Genomic DNA, 14742 nt, shown 5'->3' with positions numbered 1-14742 from the left:
GATCTGGCGCGCTACTGGCGGAAGTTGCTGCCAGTCCCCCGCACGCTCGCGGGATTGGCTGAAAAGGGCTACAGCCCGCCCTTTACGGGCCGGAAGGGGCGGGGGGAGAGAAAGCGTGGCCGCTGCCATGGTAACGGGGACACCGCGCTGGAGTTCGGCTCCCGGGGGCTGCAGGTACCGGGCTGGGGAGCGGGACCGGGGGTGGGACTGGGGTGCGGGAGCCCCCGTACCCGCCCCTGGGCCCGTCTCGTGCGGGTCGGGTCCCCCCCAGGCCATGTCTACACGAGCGCACTCTTCTGCAATCCGTAAATTCGACTTAATCACTCCCGGTTTGTCCGCCACCCCCCCCCCCCCAGCGTGTCCACTCTACTCGCCCCCCCGTGTGTCCGCCCCCCCAGCGTGTCCACTCTACCCGCCCCCCCGTGTGCCCACCCCCCCCAGCGTGTCCACTCTACTCGCCCCCCCGTGTGTCCGCCCCCCCAGCCCCCCCGTGTCCCCCCCACTCCCGCCCCCCCTCCGCCACCCCCAGCCCCCCCCGCCCCCCCCCCGTGTGCCCACCCCCCCCAGCGTGTCCACTCTACCCGCCCCCCCGTGTGTCCACCCCCCCCAGCGTGTCCACTCTACCCGCCCCCCCGCCCCCCCGTGTGCCCACCCCCCCCAGCGTGTCCACTCTACCCGCCCCCCCGTGTGTCCACCCCCCCCAGCGTGTCCACTCTACCCGCCCCCCCGTGTGTCCACCCCCCCCAGCGTGTCCACTCTACCCGCCCCCCCAGCGTGTCCACCCTACAGTACTCGCTAGCTGTGCTGCTTCCCACAGCTCCCATTGGCCGGGAATGGTGATCCACGACTAATAGGAGCTGTGAGCAGCTGTACTTGTGGACATGCAGGTAAATAAAGCACTGGCAGCCCGCCAGGGACTAAGCCTGGTAAACCACAGTCCACTTATTGCCCACCCCTAGTATAACATAATGGCTGTGTCTAGACTGGCAAGTTTTCCCACAAAATCATTTTTGGCCCACTGCTGGGGCTCTTTTGTGCCACAATAGTAATAAATAATAATAAGATCACGAGGGCTAAATAAGCACCTTAGAAAGATTTCTAAGTGTCCTGCGTCATAAATAGTGGGATTGGTGAGCGAGCTTCTGCCCAAAATTTATCACATCTAAAAAGTAAACAAAGTGCTTTGTATTGTTTTTAAAAAACAAGGAAATCGCAGTTGTTCTTTCCTCAGCTTTTATGTTTGTTTCTGTGAACAGGTGAACAGTAGATATGGATCTAGACAGCGTTTCTTCATTCTCTTCTCTGCAAGCTCTTGCTAAACTGCTTGCTGACCCTCAGGAAGAAGACAGTGATGACAATGACCTTGGGGTGAGTAACTGACAAGAAATAAAGAACTCTGTAGTCACATGAGGCCAAATGCAGGTCTGGTAGAAAATGGTGCAACTGCTATGGAAGTCAAAAGTTCAGGGGCCTTATTCTCCTCTCTTATACTAGTTTTATATTGGTGTAACTCCACTGATCTCACTGGAGTGATTTTTATCTCTCAGCAGTGTAAGTAAAAAGAGAGTCAAACCCCAGAAGTTTCTTCAGGTGCTAGACTGACTGAAACAGGAGGGAAATTATTGCAAGGTGGCATTTTGCAGAAAGAGAAAAGAAATAGTAGGAGAGCGCCTGCCTTGGGAACAGGAGAGAGATGAAATGCTCTAATCAAAAGGAAATGAAAACATTTATCTAAAATAGCCTCCAATGCAGACTTAGCCCTTTCTTTCCCCAGAGTCTGCCACAGATAAAGGCATTTAGTCCTAGAGACAAATGGCTTCCTAGTAAGAGATACAAAGGTACAATGCAGAATCAGAGCAAAGCTTGTGATAACTGGGAGGAGACAGGGAGCATGTCTATACTAGGAAATTATTTTGAAACAACTACATTCAACTTAACTCCCAAAATAGCTATTTCGAAATAATGTGTCCACACTACAGGGAAACCTCGAAATTAGTCCGAGGCAGGCTCCCTTAATGTGTCTGCACTATCTTGACTCAGAGCCCTAGGAAGCACTGGGGAGTAGTTGTTTCGAAATAGTGAAACCAAAGCATCCACACTACAGCTATTTCAAAATAACTATTTTGAAATTTGCATTATTCCCTGAGGAAAGCAGGAGTACAGATTTCAAAATAAACAGTCCGTTATTTTGACATAACAGGCTTGGTAGTGTGGACACTGCTTATAAATTTGACCTAAAGGGGGTTATTTTGAAATAATGCCATAGTGTAGACCAGGACTAAGTGAGGTAATCCTGTGTGTGTCGGAAACAAATCAATCATTCAAGAACAATGGATATTGTTGAAGGGGATAGAATATGGAGAAGTGAGTAATCATTGCAAGATGAATGGAAAAACGATTAAGGAGGGAAATATCTTTCCATTCCTTTGTGTCAAATCATCTTTGGCTGTTACATGATGATCATGGCACATGGAAAACAGACACCGTGTCCACACTATGCTATTGTCATTGTGTTTTCTGAGTGTGTGTATGGAGTGGGGGTTGTGTGTCTGGGCTAGTTTTGGCTAAGGTAGGCTAAGATGCCTGAAAATCATAACTTACAATGCCTCAAGGAGTCACCACAACTCTTTGATAAAACTAATGATATCCTGTACATGTTCTGTTGTGACATGGATAAAAATGACTGATATCTTAGTTCTCCTTCATGACATCATGTTCACAGAGACCCCACTATAAGAGTCCACTGGCTGGCCCTAAAACCTTTGGGTGTGTCTAGACTACATGCCTCCTTCGACGGAGGCATGTAGATTAGCCAGATCGGAAGAGGGAAATGAAGCCGCGATTAAAATAATCGCGGCTTCATTTAAATTTAAATGGCTGCCCCGATCTGCCGATCAGCTGTTTGTCGGCAGATCGGGGGAGTCTGGACGCGATGCGCCGACAAAGAAGCCTTTCTTCATCGGCACAGGTAAACCTGGTTTCACGAGGCTTACCTGTGCCGATGAAGAAAGGCTTCTTTGTCGGCGCATCGCGTCCAGACTCCCCCGATCTGCCGACAAACAGCTGATCGGCAGATCGGGGCAGCCATTTAAATTTAAATGAAGCCGCGATTATTTTAATCGCGGCTTCATTTCCCTCTTCCGATCTGGCTAATCTACATGCCTCCGTCGAAGGAGGCATGTAGTCTAGACACACCCTTTCTGTGTAGTGGTCTGCATTTGAGGTTGAATGCAGATCTCTCAAAATCTACCGTCAGTTTTCCTCACCACCACCATCCCTCAGTTCTTCTAGCTCTGCCTTTGACAGCTATTCTTAATCCTTATCATCTTGTCAGAAAAGAAATCTAAGTGATTTTTATGTCTTAGATTTCTTTATAAAATGAATAACACGTCTGCCAGCAATGGCAAATTGCCCACAGTGATGCCCATGAAGTCTGTGTCAATCTTCTTGTATGAAGTGTATTTGTAGCCATGTTAGTTTCAGGATATTAGAGAGACAAGGTGGGGGAGTCAATACCTTTTATTGGACCAACTTCAATAAAAGATATTACCTCACTCCCTTGTCAATCTTCTTGGTAATCTGAAATCTTTGTTTTGATTTAATGTTCTCTGCATGTGAAGCCCTTTTATCAAACCAAAAAATCTTGATATACATACAAATGTTGCACACTGACTGCCTATTAGAATTACAGTGATTCATCATTTTAAATAAATGCTATTGCCTTGCAAGACTGCCAGTGTTAAAACAATTCTAAAGGCTGTGCTGGGACTGCATATAGTACACAGAAATCCGTATGCAGTTTTGTCATGGCAGGCAAAGTAGGGAGTGCCCATAAAAATGATCCCTCGGATGCTAGCTACAGCTAGAAGGCTGTAGTTATGGCATTCTTGTTTAAATGCAGCACATCAAGGCCACTGATTGGTGGATGAGAATGAGGAGGGAAGTGTTAACTAATAGTTAGAGCACAAGACTGTGATACAAAACTTCAGTATTGCCATTGACTGATATGACCTTGGACAAATAATTTAACTTTTCTGTGCCTCATTTTCTCCATCGCTAAAATGGAGAGGATAATAATGCTCACAAAGAAGTTGTAAAAATGTAACTAATGTTTGTAAAGCATTCTGATATAGGTAAAGACTGTAGCTATTCTCTGATGAACCATGCTCTGTAAATGCAAATTATTATTGCTGTTAATTGTTTTTTATTATAACAGAGGCGGGCTATGGGAACATTCATATTGGTTTTATTTGGCTTTTTTTAGTCACATCCTTCTTCTGTTGGTGCTGTGGGTCCTGGGAATATCGGACCATCAAAAAAAGCAGAGCCCACAAGTAAGTTGTGTTGTAGCAAAATGGGGTGCGCTAAGACAGTGATCCACCATTATGGTAACGCAATAAAATAGCTGTAATAGCAGCTGCCTCGGACACAGCTCCCCTCTGCTATAACTGAAAGTGGTCTCTTTCCTCTGTGCTGAGAGGGGAACAATAATATTTTACATGTGCGTTGCATAGCATGTTTTATCCCAAAGGGTTGAAACACTTTACAAGCTGTGTATACAGTGCCACTGAAATGTCACCACATATGAGATGGAGCATGACAGCCACAGAAAACAGCACACTACCCTATTATGGGGCAGGGGAAATTTCATCCAAATACACCAATCAGGGAAAACTATTCTTACAAAAAGTGTTGTAGAATCTTTCATGCTCACACAAAACAGACAAGAGCTTGTTTTTTAGATCTCATCTCATACAATAAACAGCATGTAACTCAGTGTATCTGCCCAATAAGGAGGAGAAGCTACTAACCAAACATAACCTCCTCCCTCACTCAAGTCACACAAATCCATTTAGGAAAAAGCTTGAAAGAATAACTGAGATTTACTCTCTGCTTTGCAGATCCACATTCCAGGTATTCCTCGTTGAATATGCTGCCTCCAGTCCTCAGTTGGGAAAACTGGAAATTGCAGTAAAAGTGCTGGCAACTCCATTAGCCACATGTAAAGAAAGGGGCAAGCTCTCAGTCAGCTTGAAGGGTCTTGTGCTGTCAACACCTTCAGTTGCATCCAGAAAAAAAAAAGAAGAAAGCAAGCCAGTGCAGTGTTTGCAGAATGGTTGTAATGTCCTTCCGCCAGCTAACATTATCAAACAATTAGGCAGCTGCATTACCCACCAGCTGTAGTAGTTGCATAATCCTCCTGTCATCTGAAGAAGTGGGTTGTACCCACAAAAGCTCGTGATACCATCTACATGTTTTGTTAGTCTTTAAGGTGCTACTAGACTATTTGTTATGTTTTAAGTTTTTTGGATAGCAGTGAGTCATCCCAGATGTGAGAGTGGCATAGAGAACTGTAGTGAAAGCTGTTTCCAGAAGAAACAGTCACAAACATAGCAAAGATGCTTTTGAACACTGTTTCTCTTTAGGAATCCAGAAGCAATTGAGGACCCCAAGCTGTACATCCTTAAGAGAATACTTCCCTTCAATTATGGGAATAGACATCATCCCTGCCTTATTCACTGTCTGCTTTTCCCCAGTGTACATCATCACCTTTGTTCTGCATATTCCCAGTGATGTCTGGAAAGGGCTATGATATATTGTGCTCTTTAGTAAAAAAGAGGAGAAAGGGAATCTCTTTACCAATCATCTCTGCTCATTTAAAATGATATTTAGGGAAGTCTCTATTTTCCTTTATCCTTCTAGATTTCACCCATACCAGTTTGAGAAATGTCTGTTGTTTTGTAAGCCGGAGCACAATGTACCCAGACTTGTTCCTCACATAGGGTGGGCAAAGGACAGTAAAGTTTATGAAAATAAAAACTCTGATGCTTTTCTAAATTCTACTTTTGTGGCCAGGCAAATCCTAGAGAGACTAGAGTCCTAGAAATACCTTGTATCAAACAACACACCATGGTTAATCACAGCAACCCGGGAAAGACAAGCATCCCAGAAGCTGACTGTATCAAATTCTCTTTTTATCCCTTCTCCCAGTCACCCCTCAGGTGAAGGCTGAAAATAGTAAAGATATTTGGAATGCAGAAGAAGTGCCAGAGGGATCAGAGTTTGATGATATCTGGGATCCAAGGGAACAGCCAGAGTAAGTGTAACAGAGCTAAGACTGTGTGCATGGGTTTTGTGTAGCTGAAATCCAGATCCATATTCCATCCAGAAGGGATGTACACTAGGGGTACATCTTAGGGATGTTAAGTATCAGTTAACTAACTAATTGAGTAGTCGATGGAATTTTGCTTAATTCCTAATCGCTTAATTAGGCGATGTGGGACAGAGCCGAGGTGGGGTTAGCTCCCAGAGGTGCCGCAAGCTGAGACAGTCCTGGCTCGCACCACTCCCAGGACCACTGTGGCTCTGCCTCCCCTGCCTCCTTCTGCCCCATGGAGATGGCGCTGGGGAGAACTGGCTTTTAATTAAGCTGCTTCCTGTTTCATCCCTTCCTCCCCTGCTGCCTCTGATATAGAGGCAGTGGGGGGAAGGGGAGCAACTAGTCAAGTACTCACTTGACTACTCAATAAGCCTATGCTTATTGGGTAGTCGACTACTCGACTAGTCGCTTGCATCCCTAGTACCTCTTCACTACAATCTAAACCCTGGTTAGTGGGACTTGAGTCAGCTGATCTATGTTACAGAACCTTGGGCTTTGAGCATCTACATTGTATTTTAACCCAGCGATTCTCAACCAAGGGTCAAGGGCCCCCCTGGGGGGTTGTGAGCAGATTTCAGGGGGTCCACTAAGCACGGCTGGTGTTAGACTTGCTGGGCCCATGGCAGAAAGCCAAAGTCCTACCATATGGGGCCCTGAGCCCACCACTTGGAGATGAATGCAATGTAGCTTTGCAGGGGCCCCTGTGGTGTGGGGGCCAGGGCAGCTGCCCTGCTTGCTACCCTCTAATGCCAGCTTTGGCTTTTATATGCAGAAATCCAGCAGTTGTGACACAAGTGGTCTGTGAAATTTTATGGCAGGTTGTGGGGAGGCTCAGAAAGAAAAGATTGAGAACCCTGTTTAAACCCTATGTTCAGACTCTTCTAAGTGGTGCTCGAACCTTGGACTTTGGCATCCACATTGCAGACCACAGACCCAAGTCAAAGTAACCATATCCCAGAGTTCCCAACTTCCCCAGCCCTAGAACTGCAGTGCACTGTGGGAAGACTTTACTGCCCACCCTGCACATTACCAGGAAGCAGTTTGCTGTGCACAAGGCTTGATAATCTCTCTATTGCAAACCCAGGAGGCTCTCTGGGAGTGGGCGTGGAGACTGGTGATCAGACCAGAATGGGTTAACACCAACCTCAGCTGCTGTTGTTTGCAAAGTGGCCGTGGCTTCCGTTTTCAAAAGAGTGGTTTTTAGATTGTTGGGATAGGCCTAAGGAAATTGTGCCATGATGGAATTGTGGGATACTGACTGCCAGGACCTGCCTGTATCTCCACTGCAAAGCAATAGGGCTCGGACCTGGCGTCCTAGCTTAACTTGGACCCAAGCTTGGACCCTTCTTCCTTGAGGGTCCTGGGCCCCTGGGTCTGAGCCCTAAGTTAGCACAACTGCAGTGTAGACACAAGGGAGCTAGGCTCGGGCCCAGGCTTATTTTGCTGTGTAGTCACACACTGCTGGGTTTGCCTCCGAAGCAGCAACAATTAATAAGTGATTTTAATCTTTTCGGTGGAGGAGACCTTCTAATCGTATTACAAAAATGTGGAGATTGTTTTTCCTGTTATAAGATTACGCCCAATGTCAGATGCTTGTGCAAAGTAGGATTAGGATGGAAAGAAGGCGCATACCAGAATTTATTAGCCTTCACATCTGCCAAGTTTGTAAACAACGTTACGGAGCGTATCTTGAGACAGTGAGAGTTTCATTCTTTTGAAATGCTATACTATGTGGAGAAGGGGTGGGGGAGTTGGATTTATATTTATATTGCAGAGAATTAAGGTCCCCAGAGGCAAATACCTACTGTCTGAGGAGTATTTTACAGGCAGTGTTACTCTTTGAATGGATGGCATTCAGTCAGAGACAAATTGCAGAGGCCAACCTAAAAATAGAAATAGATTTCTTTCTTCTCCACCACAAATAAAGCATTCTTAAGTGGATGCTGTTACATAGTTTAGACTGTGATGTGCTCTGAAGCGATCTGGAAAATTCTCTAGCTCCAACGGGTCAGATCATCCAAAAAGCAACCTTTACATTTATTATCACAAAATATTGCACCCTGAGGGTTGGTGGAAAGCGGAATAATTTCACTGAAGCGAACAGAGCTACACAGTGTACCTCTGTGTAAATCTGGCCAGAATTTCCAATTTTCTCTGTTCATATTTACAATTAGCCACTCAGTTCCTTGATCTAGAAACTGGGATGAGTTTTCACCTTTAAAATTACTGTTTAAATGAACATTTGACAGTGTTCTATTTAGCCTCCCCTTATGCACCGACATACATTTGTACACACATTTTTATTTAAAAGCTCCACCTTTACTGTCCTGGGTAAGGTAAATTTGTCCAATGCTGATAAAAGAACCAAGCACTCTGGATCCATTCAGTCTCTACAGAAGGAGGTGCAGCTTTTCTCTAGCCCTGAGTAATTATGTACTGTGTAGCACAAATAAAATGAGAGTATAAATCTTTGTAGTAGTTCTTCACGTTAATGCATGGAAAAAGCCTTGAAAAGTAACTCTAGAGCTGTAATTATAGACAGATTTTACATTGACTGAGAGATTAGAATTGTATTATATCATGATCACTGGAAATGTAAAAAAGAGCTTCCTTCCATGTAGCCGTAGAACAATCTAGAGAAACTGCTTGATTTATTTTGCTCAATTTACTAAGAACATTACATGCTCTAAATACAGTCTTCAGTTGTGTTTCCCCATTCATTAAAGACCAACAGAAAGAGAACACAGAATTCCAGATTTTGCTGCATTCTCATTAAACAAACTGATTTGGAAAAAAACAAATCAATATATGTAAAATGGAATATAATTAAAATAAGCAGAGAAAGTGATGTTATTTTGGGGCTCCAGGAGCCAAATGATGGACAGGAAATTGTTTGCAAGATAATCATTTGACAACATCCTTTTCATATTTCCCCCTCAGCAGGCTATTTTGGAGGTGTAGGAGGTAAATATCACATTTGCATGGTACAATTTCCAGCCCTAGTGTCTTATTCCCTGGTCCTGCAAAGGTTAATTGTGCTGTGGAGGGTAGCCATACCCTAAGAGAGGCAGCAGAAATGAAAGGGACCTGCATTCCCAGGAGAAACAATTTTATCATTTTCTTCTGCCCTCCCTTAATTGGGAGATTCATACAGGCTTTGATGGCCAATTTTGTTTCTGCTAGGTATGAGATTTTATTCAAGCAGCAGGTGGGAGCAGAGGACATGTTCCTGGGGATGAACAGAAAGGACCCGTCCACAGCCTGCTGTGAGGACATGCTGGTGAGCATGGCCCTGGGCCACTTTCAATCCCTTCTGCTTACCCTTTCCTCACTTCCTCCTTCTTTCCCTCTCACTGTTTCCTCCAACGTAGTACATACACAGCAGCTCTATTACTATCTCGATAGTTTTCCGTGAATCGCTCATTGCTACTGGCCTGTACTGGGTTGTGGGTAGTCACGCAACCCCCTTGAGAGCCAGAAAACACACAACCTGCCCAGTTCTATGAGCCAGCTTCAGACTGGGTATAAGTGGATGCAGGTCCAAAAAGCTTTTGTACTCACTTACCTAGGACCCTGTGTGACTATTTTTTTTCACACCTGCATAAACTCATTGAAGTGATAGAACAGGTAATTAATTGCCTGTGTCACCGCCAGGTTGTGGGTGGCAAGATCTAGTACTGAGTCCACAGTCATGAGACAGGAGTCTGGTTATCAGGAGGTCAGAGGCTATGGACAAACTGGAAATCAGGAATCTTATGTCAGATGTCAAGGTTATGTTGCTAGAGGAGCAGGAGAAGTTTGGAGCCCAGTTGTTCAGACAGCTCTGCATTCCTGTCAGCCGTTTTGGGACTCTCCCCATTGGTGCTCAGGGACAGTACGTTGTGCTAGGGCTAGATTTTATGTGGCCAAGGTAAGCTACTGGTAGCAGGCTGCCAGAGGGATAGTTGGAGTGTGGCTGCACCCATGAATTTGAGACCTGTGTGAAAGCCCTTCAGGTCACAAGTATCTGATCCTCTCCCCCTTATTCAATGATCAGTGACCTCCTTTGTCTGCAGCATTCAGAAGGGACATCATTTCTGCATGTGTGTTTTTTTCTAGTTGGTGCAAAGTGCTCCAGGCCCCCACCAAAGCAGGGGCTTTAAGTGACTGCAAACTGTGTCCTGTAGGCTTTCAACTCAGGCTTTGTGCAGAGGGTAGGGATACATGCAGAGACATCATGATACCATTACAATAAATGATTGCTACTTCATCTTTCTTCTGGGTACAGATCACCCATGCAAAATGCTGGCTCTGATTCTTTAGCATCAACAGGGTTCATAAGCAGGTTGGCTATTTCCTGTAGACCACAGTACTGCAAAGCTCGTCCCAGCCTCCAATGCATCCCTTTGCCATGGTCTCTCCTGCCTTTCTGTCTTACCTGTACATGTCCTTTCAGATTAAAATCAAACTGCCAGATACAAAGTCTTCCGACATTGCACTTGACATCCAGGACAAGATCCTTGACCTTCGAACCCCCAAAAAGTAAGTGAAGCAGTATTGTAAGTTTTCTGTCTAATGGAGTTTAACAAAGGCTTCAAGGGAATGATCAGCACCATGCAAAAGGGCTGATGCAGATGTGATTATTTAGTTACAAAGGAAAAATACAGATTGATGTAAACTCAGCCATTATTAATGGGTTAGGTTATTAGTGGGCTGGATTTGGGGGCCTAACACTAACATCTGTGGGGGGCTTTATAGACATATCTTCACTACAGGCTAGCGAGCGTCGATTTATCACATCTGAAATGCAAACTAGTCTTTGGAAGTGATGCCAGTCGATAAGCAGGTGAAATGCAGTCAGCCCAGCAACCACTGGCTAGGCAAAAAACCCAAGTTGGCAAAATCTGACTTCTGCATATAACACTGCAGAAGTAGGGAAACCTCCGCATGCTGTTTCTCTTCTGATCCAGTTTCGTTGGAGAGTCAGGGATTTGCCATACCTTGTTTGCCTCCAGATATTGCAGTCCTGAATCCAGAAAAAAAAAAAAGAATCTCAAAAAATCTAAAGGCTTTGTGGCACATCATCTGACCTAGTGTCGATATCCCAAGTGTAGATGCAATTCTGTGCACTATGAAAGAAAATAAAAGACTTCCAGTCCAGAGAGGAAAGGGTACAGAGAAGAGCGACAAGAATGATTAAAGGTTTAGAGAACATGACCTATGAATCCAGGCTTCATGAACTGGGCTTGTTTAGTTTGGAAAAAAGAAGATTAAGGGGGGACATGATAGCGGTTTTCAAATATCTAAAAGGGTGTCACAAGGAGGAAGGAGAAAATTTGTTCCTCTTGGTTTCTGAGGACAGGACAAGGAGTAATGGGCTTAAAGTGCAGCAGGGGAGGTTTAGATTGGACATTAGGAAAAAATTCCTAACTGTCAGGGTGGTCAAATATTGGAATAAATTGCCAAGAGAGGTGGTGGAATCTCCCTCTCTGGAGATTTTTAAGAACAGGTTAGATAGACATCTGTCAGGGATGGTGTAGATGGAGCTTGGTCCTGCCTTGAGGGCAGGGAGGCTGGACTCGATGACCTCTCGAGGTCCCTTCCAGTCCTATTATTCTATGATTCTATGATTCTATGATAATGTTTTCAAATGTGCCCAGTAAATGCTGCACGTGGCTAATGAGGGAGAGCACAAAAGGTCTGTCCTGGGGCTGGTTCTATGTCAGGCCACTATAAAGCTGCTTTAATTTGCTCTGAACTATTCCAGCTTCCAGTGGTATAATTCAGAGCAGATTGAGATCAGTGGCTGAATTCTGCCAGCTTCCACATTCAGACTCTTTGTTGTATGGGGTCCCCAGGTATGCTTAATCTTGCCCTGTTTTACACACCACACATCATTCCATGTCTCAGCAAGGAGATGCCTGTGGGAATGTGTTTTGGGATAGATACAATGGATCTGATTCCAGCAGCCAGGGCACAGGGAGCTCTGATTACATCCCTCTCCCAGTGACACCTAGAGCAGAGGGCTGGGAGAGGTAGGATACTGAACCAACATGACCTTAGAGCCTAGTTTAGAGCAGCCATGAGACTGTGTTGTCCGTGCTTAGAGTAATCTTTGGCTGTCCCCTAAGGTCTCTTTATGTCAAGGGGGTGGCCAAAGCCTTGAAGCAGTATGCTCCAATTATTTTTCCTCTGCTGAGAAGGAAAGTTGGTTACTGCTCCCTGTGCTACATTTTCTTCAAACACGTGTTCAGACTCTATGCATTATTCAGATTTTTACCACTGTGACAGCATTGTGGATGTGTCTCATTCTCACTCTGCATCAAAAATGCACCACTATGCAGCAGTAAGAACTGTGAAAGGCCTGATAATCCATCACTGGAAATCTTTGTCAGCACACAAAGCCAAGACCATGTTGAGAGAGAACCAGATGTGGAATAATTTGAGGGCCCAGTAGAGCCAAGCCCAGGTAGTTCAGTGAGTTCCACCACCTCACACTAAATTAATGTGGCCCATCACGTTCCAGTTTCTGAATTGCAAACACTTCCCAGCACTAGTAATTTGCATTCCCTTTTGTAGTGCTTACTTAGGGCTGGGGCTAAAAAAATCCCCTACGTCCTGTTTTCTAGGAAGCTGCTACTGCATCTCCCCCACCCTGTGGACAGCAAGAATGGCAAAGCTTGTTTCATCTCCGAAAAGGAGACCCTGGAAGTCACCTTGAGGATGAAGAGAGAGTTTGACTTCATCAACTTTGCCTAAGGGAAAATGGGGACCTGTTTCAAACAAACAGTGATCTAAATGGCTACCTGATAGCCAAACAATGGCCTATTCCCGTTGGAAATGGTTCAGGATGGATAGATCCTACCACTGCAGCTGCTGGGTGTGTAGTTGGCAGTGTGATGAACCACTCTATGTGTCTATGGGCGGTGACTAGGAGTCAGAGGTATTTCTGAGCATGTGTAGTATAGCATTTCTATCTCTGAGCAATTCTGTACCCAAGCTTGGGTCCCAGTCTTACCATATACATTCTCAGAACACCAGCTATAATGGCCAATGGAACAGGACTGAGAGAGACACCTTTTCTGCCTTCGAGATAAAATCCTGCAGAGATTATGGATGGAGATGATTCCATCTTTAGCCTCCCATGGGACTCTAGTGTTTGCTGTGTGGGGTTCCCAGGTTATGCTTAATCTTTCCCTGTTTTACCCAGTGCTCTTCGTTCCATAGCTCTTCATTTCATAGCGCTCTTCATTCCAAGAAAATGCCTGTGGGAATGTGCTTTGGGCTAGAAGCAATGGATCTGACTCAAAACCCATTGAAGTCAGTAGAAACCTGCCTATTGACTTCAGTGATTTTTGGACTAGGCCCTAGATAGCGGGACATCACTTGGTCCAAAGGGTGGGACTGAGACCAGACCTGTATATTGGTTTAAATGATTCATCACTTTTTTTCTACATGTTTGTCTACACGCCCTAATTAAAATGTTACTTCTATTAGAACTAACATGCTTGCCTTGACGTCCTGTAAAAAGTACTCACGGGAGAGATTCTGTAACAAAGCACCTCTTTCCAGAGGGCCTGAGGCACTGCAGAAGTTCCTCTGTCGCCCTGGAGTACATTCCAGCGGCACTCCAGTGTGCAACCAAGACGCACTCCTCCCCCACGAGCAGCCAGACCAATAAATCCTTGTAACACTCAGCAGCCACGTGCTGGAGTTAATCATGCAGGAAGCAAACAGGTATCCGCTCACTGATGAGAGGGGAGAGGGCGCACTGGACTCGGGCTTTGATGGATTGGCTCTGTTTAACAACCAGGATCTTGTAATCGGTTTAAAAATATAATCTCTTACGGCTGCATCCTGCTGGCATGAACATGGAGGAAGGTGATTGACTAGCTCGACTGCCACCAGTGCCCATGCAGCTAATTTCTTGACAGGTTGTGTAGGGGAGATGGATCCCTCGTGATGGAGATGACACTCTGCCAGTGATTTCCCATGAGAAGCATTCTCTGTTGGATCGATAACAATTTGCAGCCTTCAGTGTGTGTCTCTATTAGGCCGCATCACATCCTAGGTGAAACTGAGGTACGTCAAGACATTTCAACCACTTCCTTTAAATTGGTCCCTTTGCTGAAGTCCAGGTAATACCGGCCAACCTCTGCTACCGTGTTAATATTCTGTCTGGGGCCAAGAGCTGCTCAAACTGTATCTTAGAGCATCTTAACTTGTGGCAAGACATAAGGACCTCCTGAATTTCTATTTGCCAATAAATCACACGATGCACTGGCTCCAATGCTGGGGATCAATGCGTAAGGAGATTGTGCTGGGATCTAGGAAAGATGAGATCATTTTTGCTGGCTGAGCATATACAGACAGCAGCTGCCCAAAGTTACCCAGACCCTTGTTGGGGGGGGGGGGCTGTTAGACAAAGTGATGCTACCTCTGATATAAAACAGGAATTGGATTTACAGTAATGGAATGCTGCTTCAGATATAGACCCATCTGTCTGCCTCACTCGCCATGGTCTTAGTTACAGAAAGCTACACTATTGAAAGTTGTACCCTGTTCTAGGACTTTTCCATACATTATATCATATTGACAGGCCT

At 45.3% G+C, this 14742-nt stretch overlaps 1 protein-coding gene across 4 annotated transcripts; it reads left to right on the top strand.

Annotated features, from left to right (window-relative positions):
- Positions 1 to 39: 39 nt before the first annotated feature.
- On the top strand, positions 40 to 14424 carry DNAAF6 (dynein axonemal assembly factor 6). Of its 4 annotated transcripts, none has more exons than XM_075896705.2 (7): positions 40 to 174; positions 1257 to 1368; positions 4265 to 4334; positions 5992 to 6097; positions 9344 to 9440; positions 10596 to 10681; positions 14074 to 14424. In XM_075896705.2, exons 2-7 carry the CDS (start codon positions 1270 to 1272, stop codon positions 14123 to 14125), a joined length of 510 nt encoding a protein of 169 aa, XP_075752820.2. In that variant the 5' UTR covers positions 40 to 174; positions 1257 to 1269; the 3' UTR covers positions 14126 to 14424. The 4 variants fall into 4 exon arrangements, with proteins under 4 accessions (XP_075752820.2, XP_075752816.2, XP_075752819.2 ...); XM_075896701.2 differs by lacking the exon at positions 14074 to 14424 and adding an exon at positions 12769 to 13638 and having other exon boundaries at positions 42 to 174; XM_075896704.2 differs by lacking the exon at positions 14074 to 14424 and adding an exon at positions 12769 to 13638 and having other exon boundaries at positions 169 to 305.
- The last annotated feature ends 318 nt before the right edge of the window (positions 14425 to 14742 follow it).

Source organism: Pelodiscus sinensis, chromosome 13 (assembly GCF_052426305.1).
Source record: "Pelodiscus sinensis isolate ZL-2025 chromosome 13, ASM5242630v1, whole genome shotgun sequence".
NCBI lineage: Eukaryota > Metazoa > Chordata > Testudines > Trionychidae > Pelodiscus > Pelodiscus sinensis.
The sequence above is the reverse complement of the archived record's forward strand: the minus strand, read 5'-3'. Positions and strand labels throughout refer to the sequence as shown.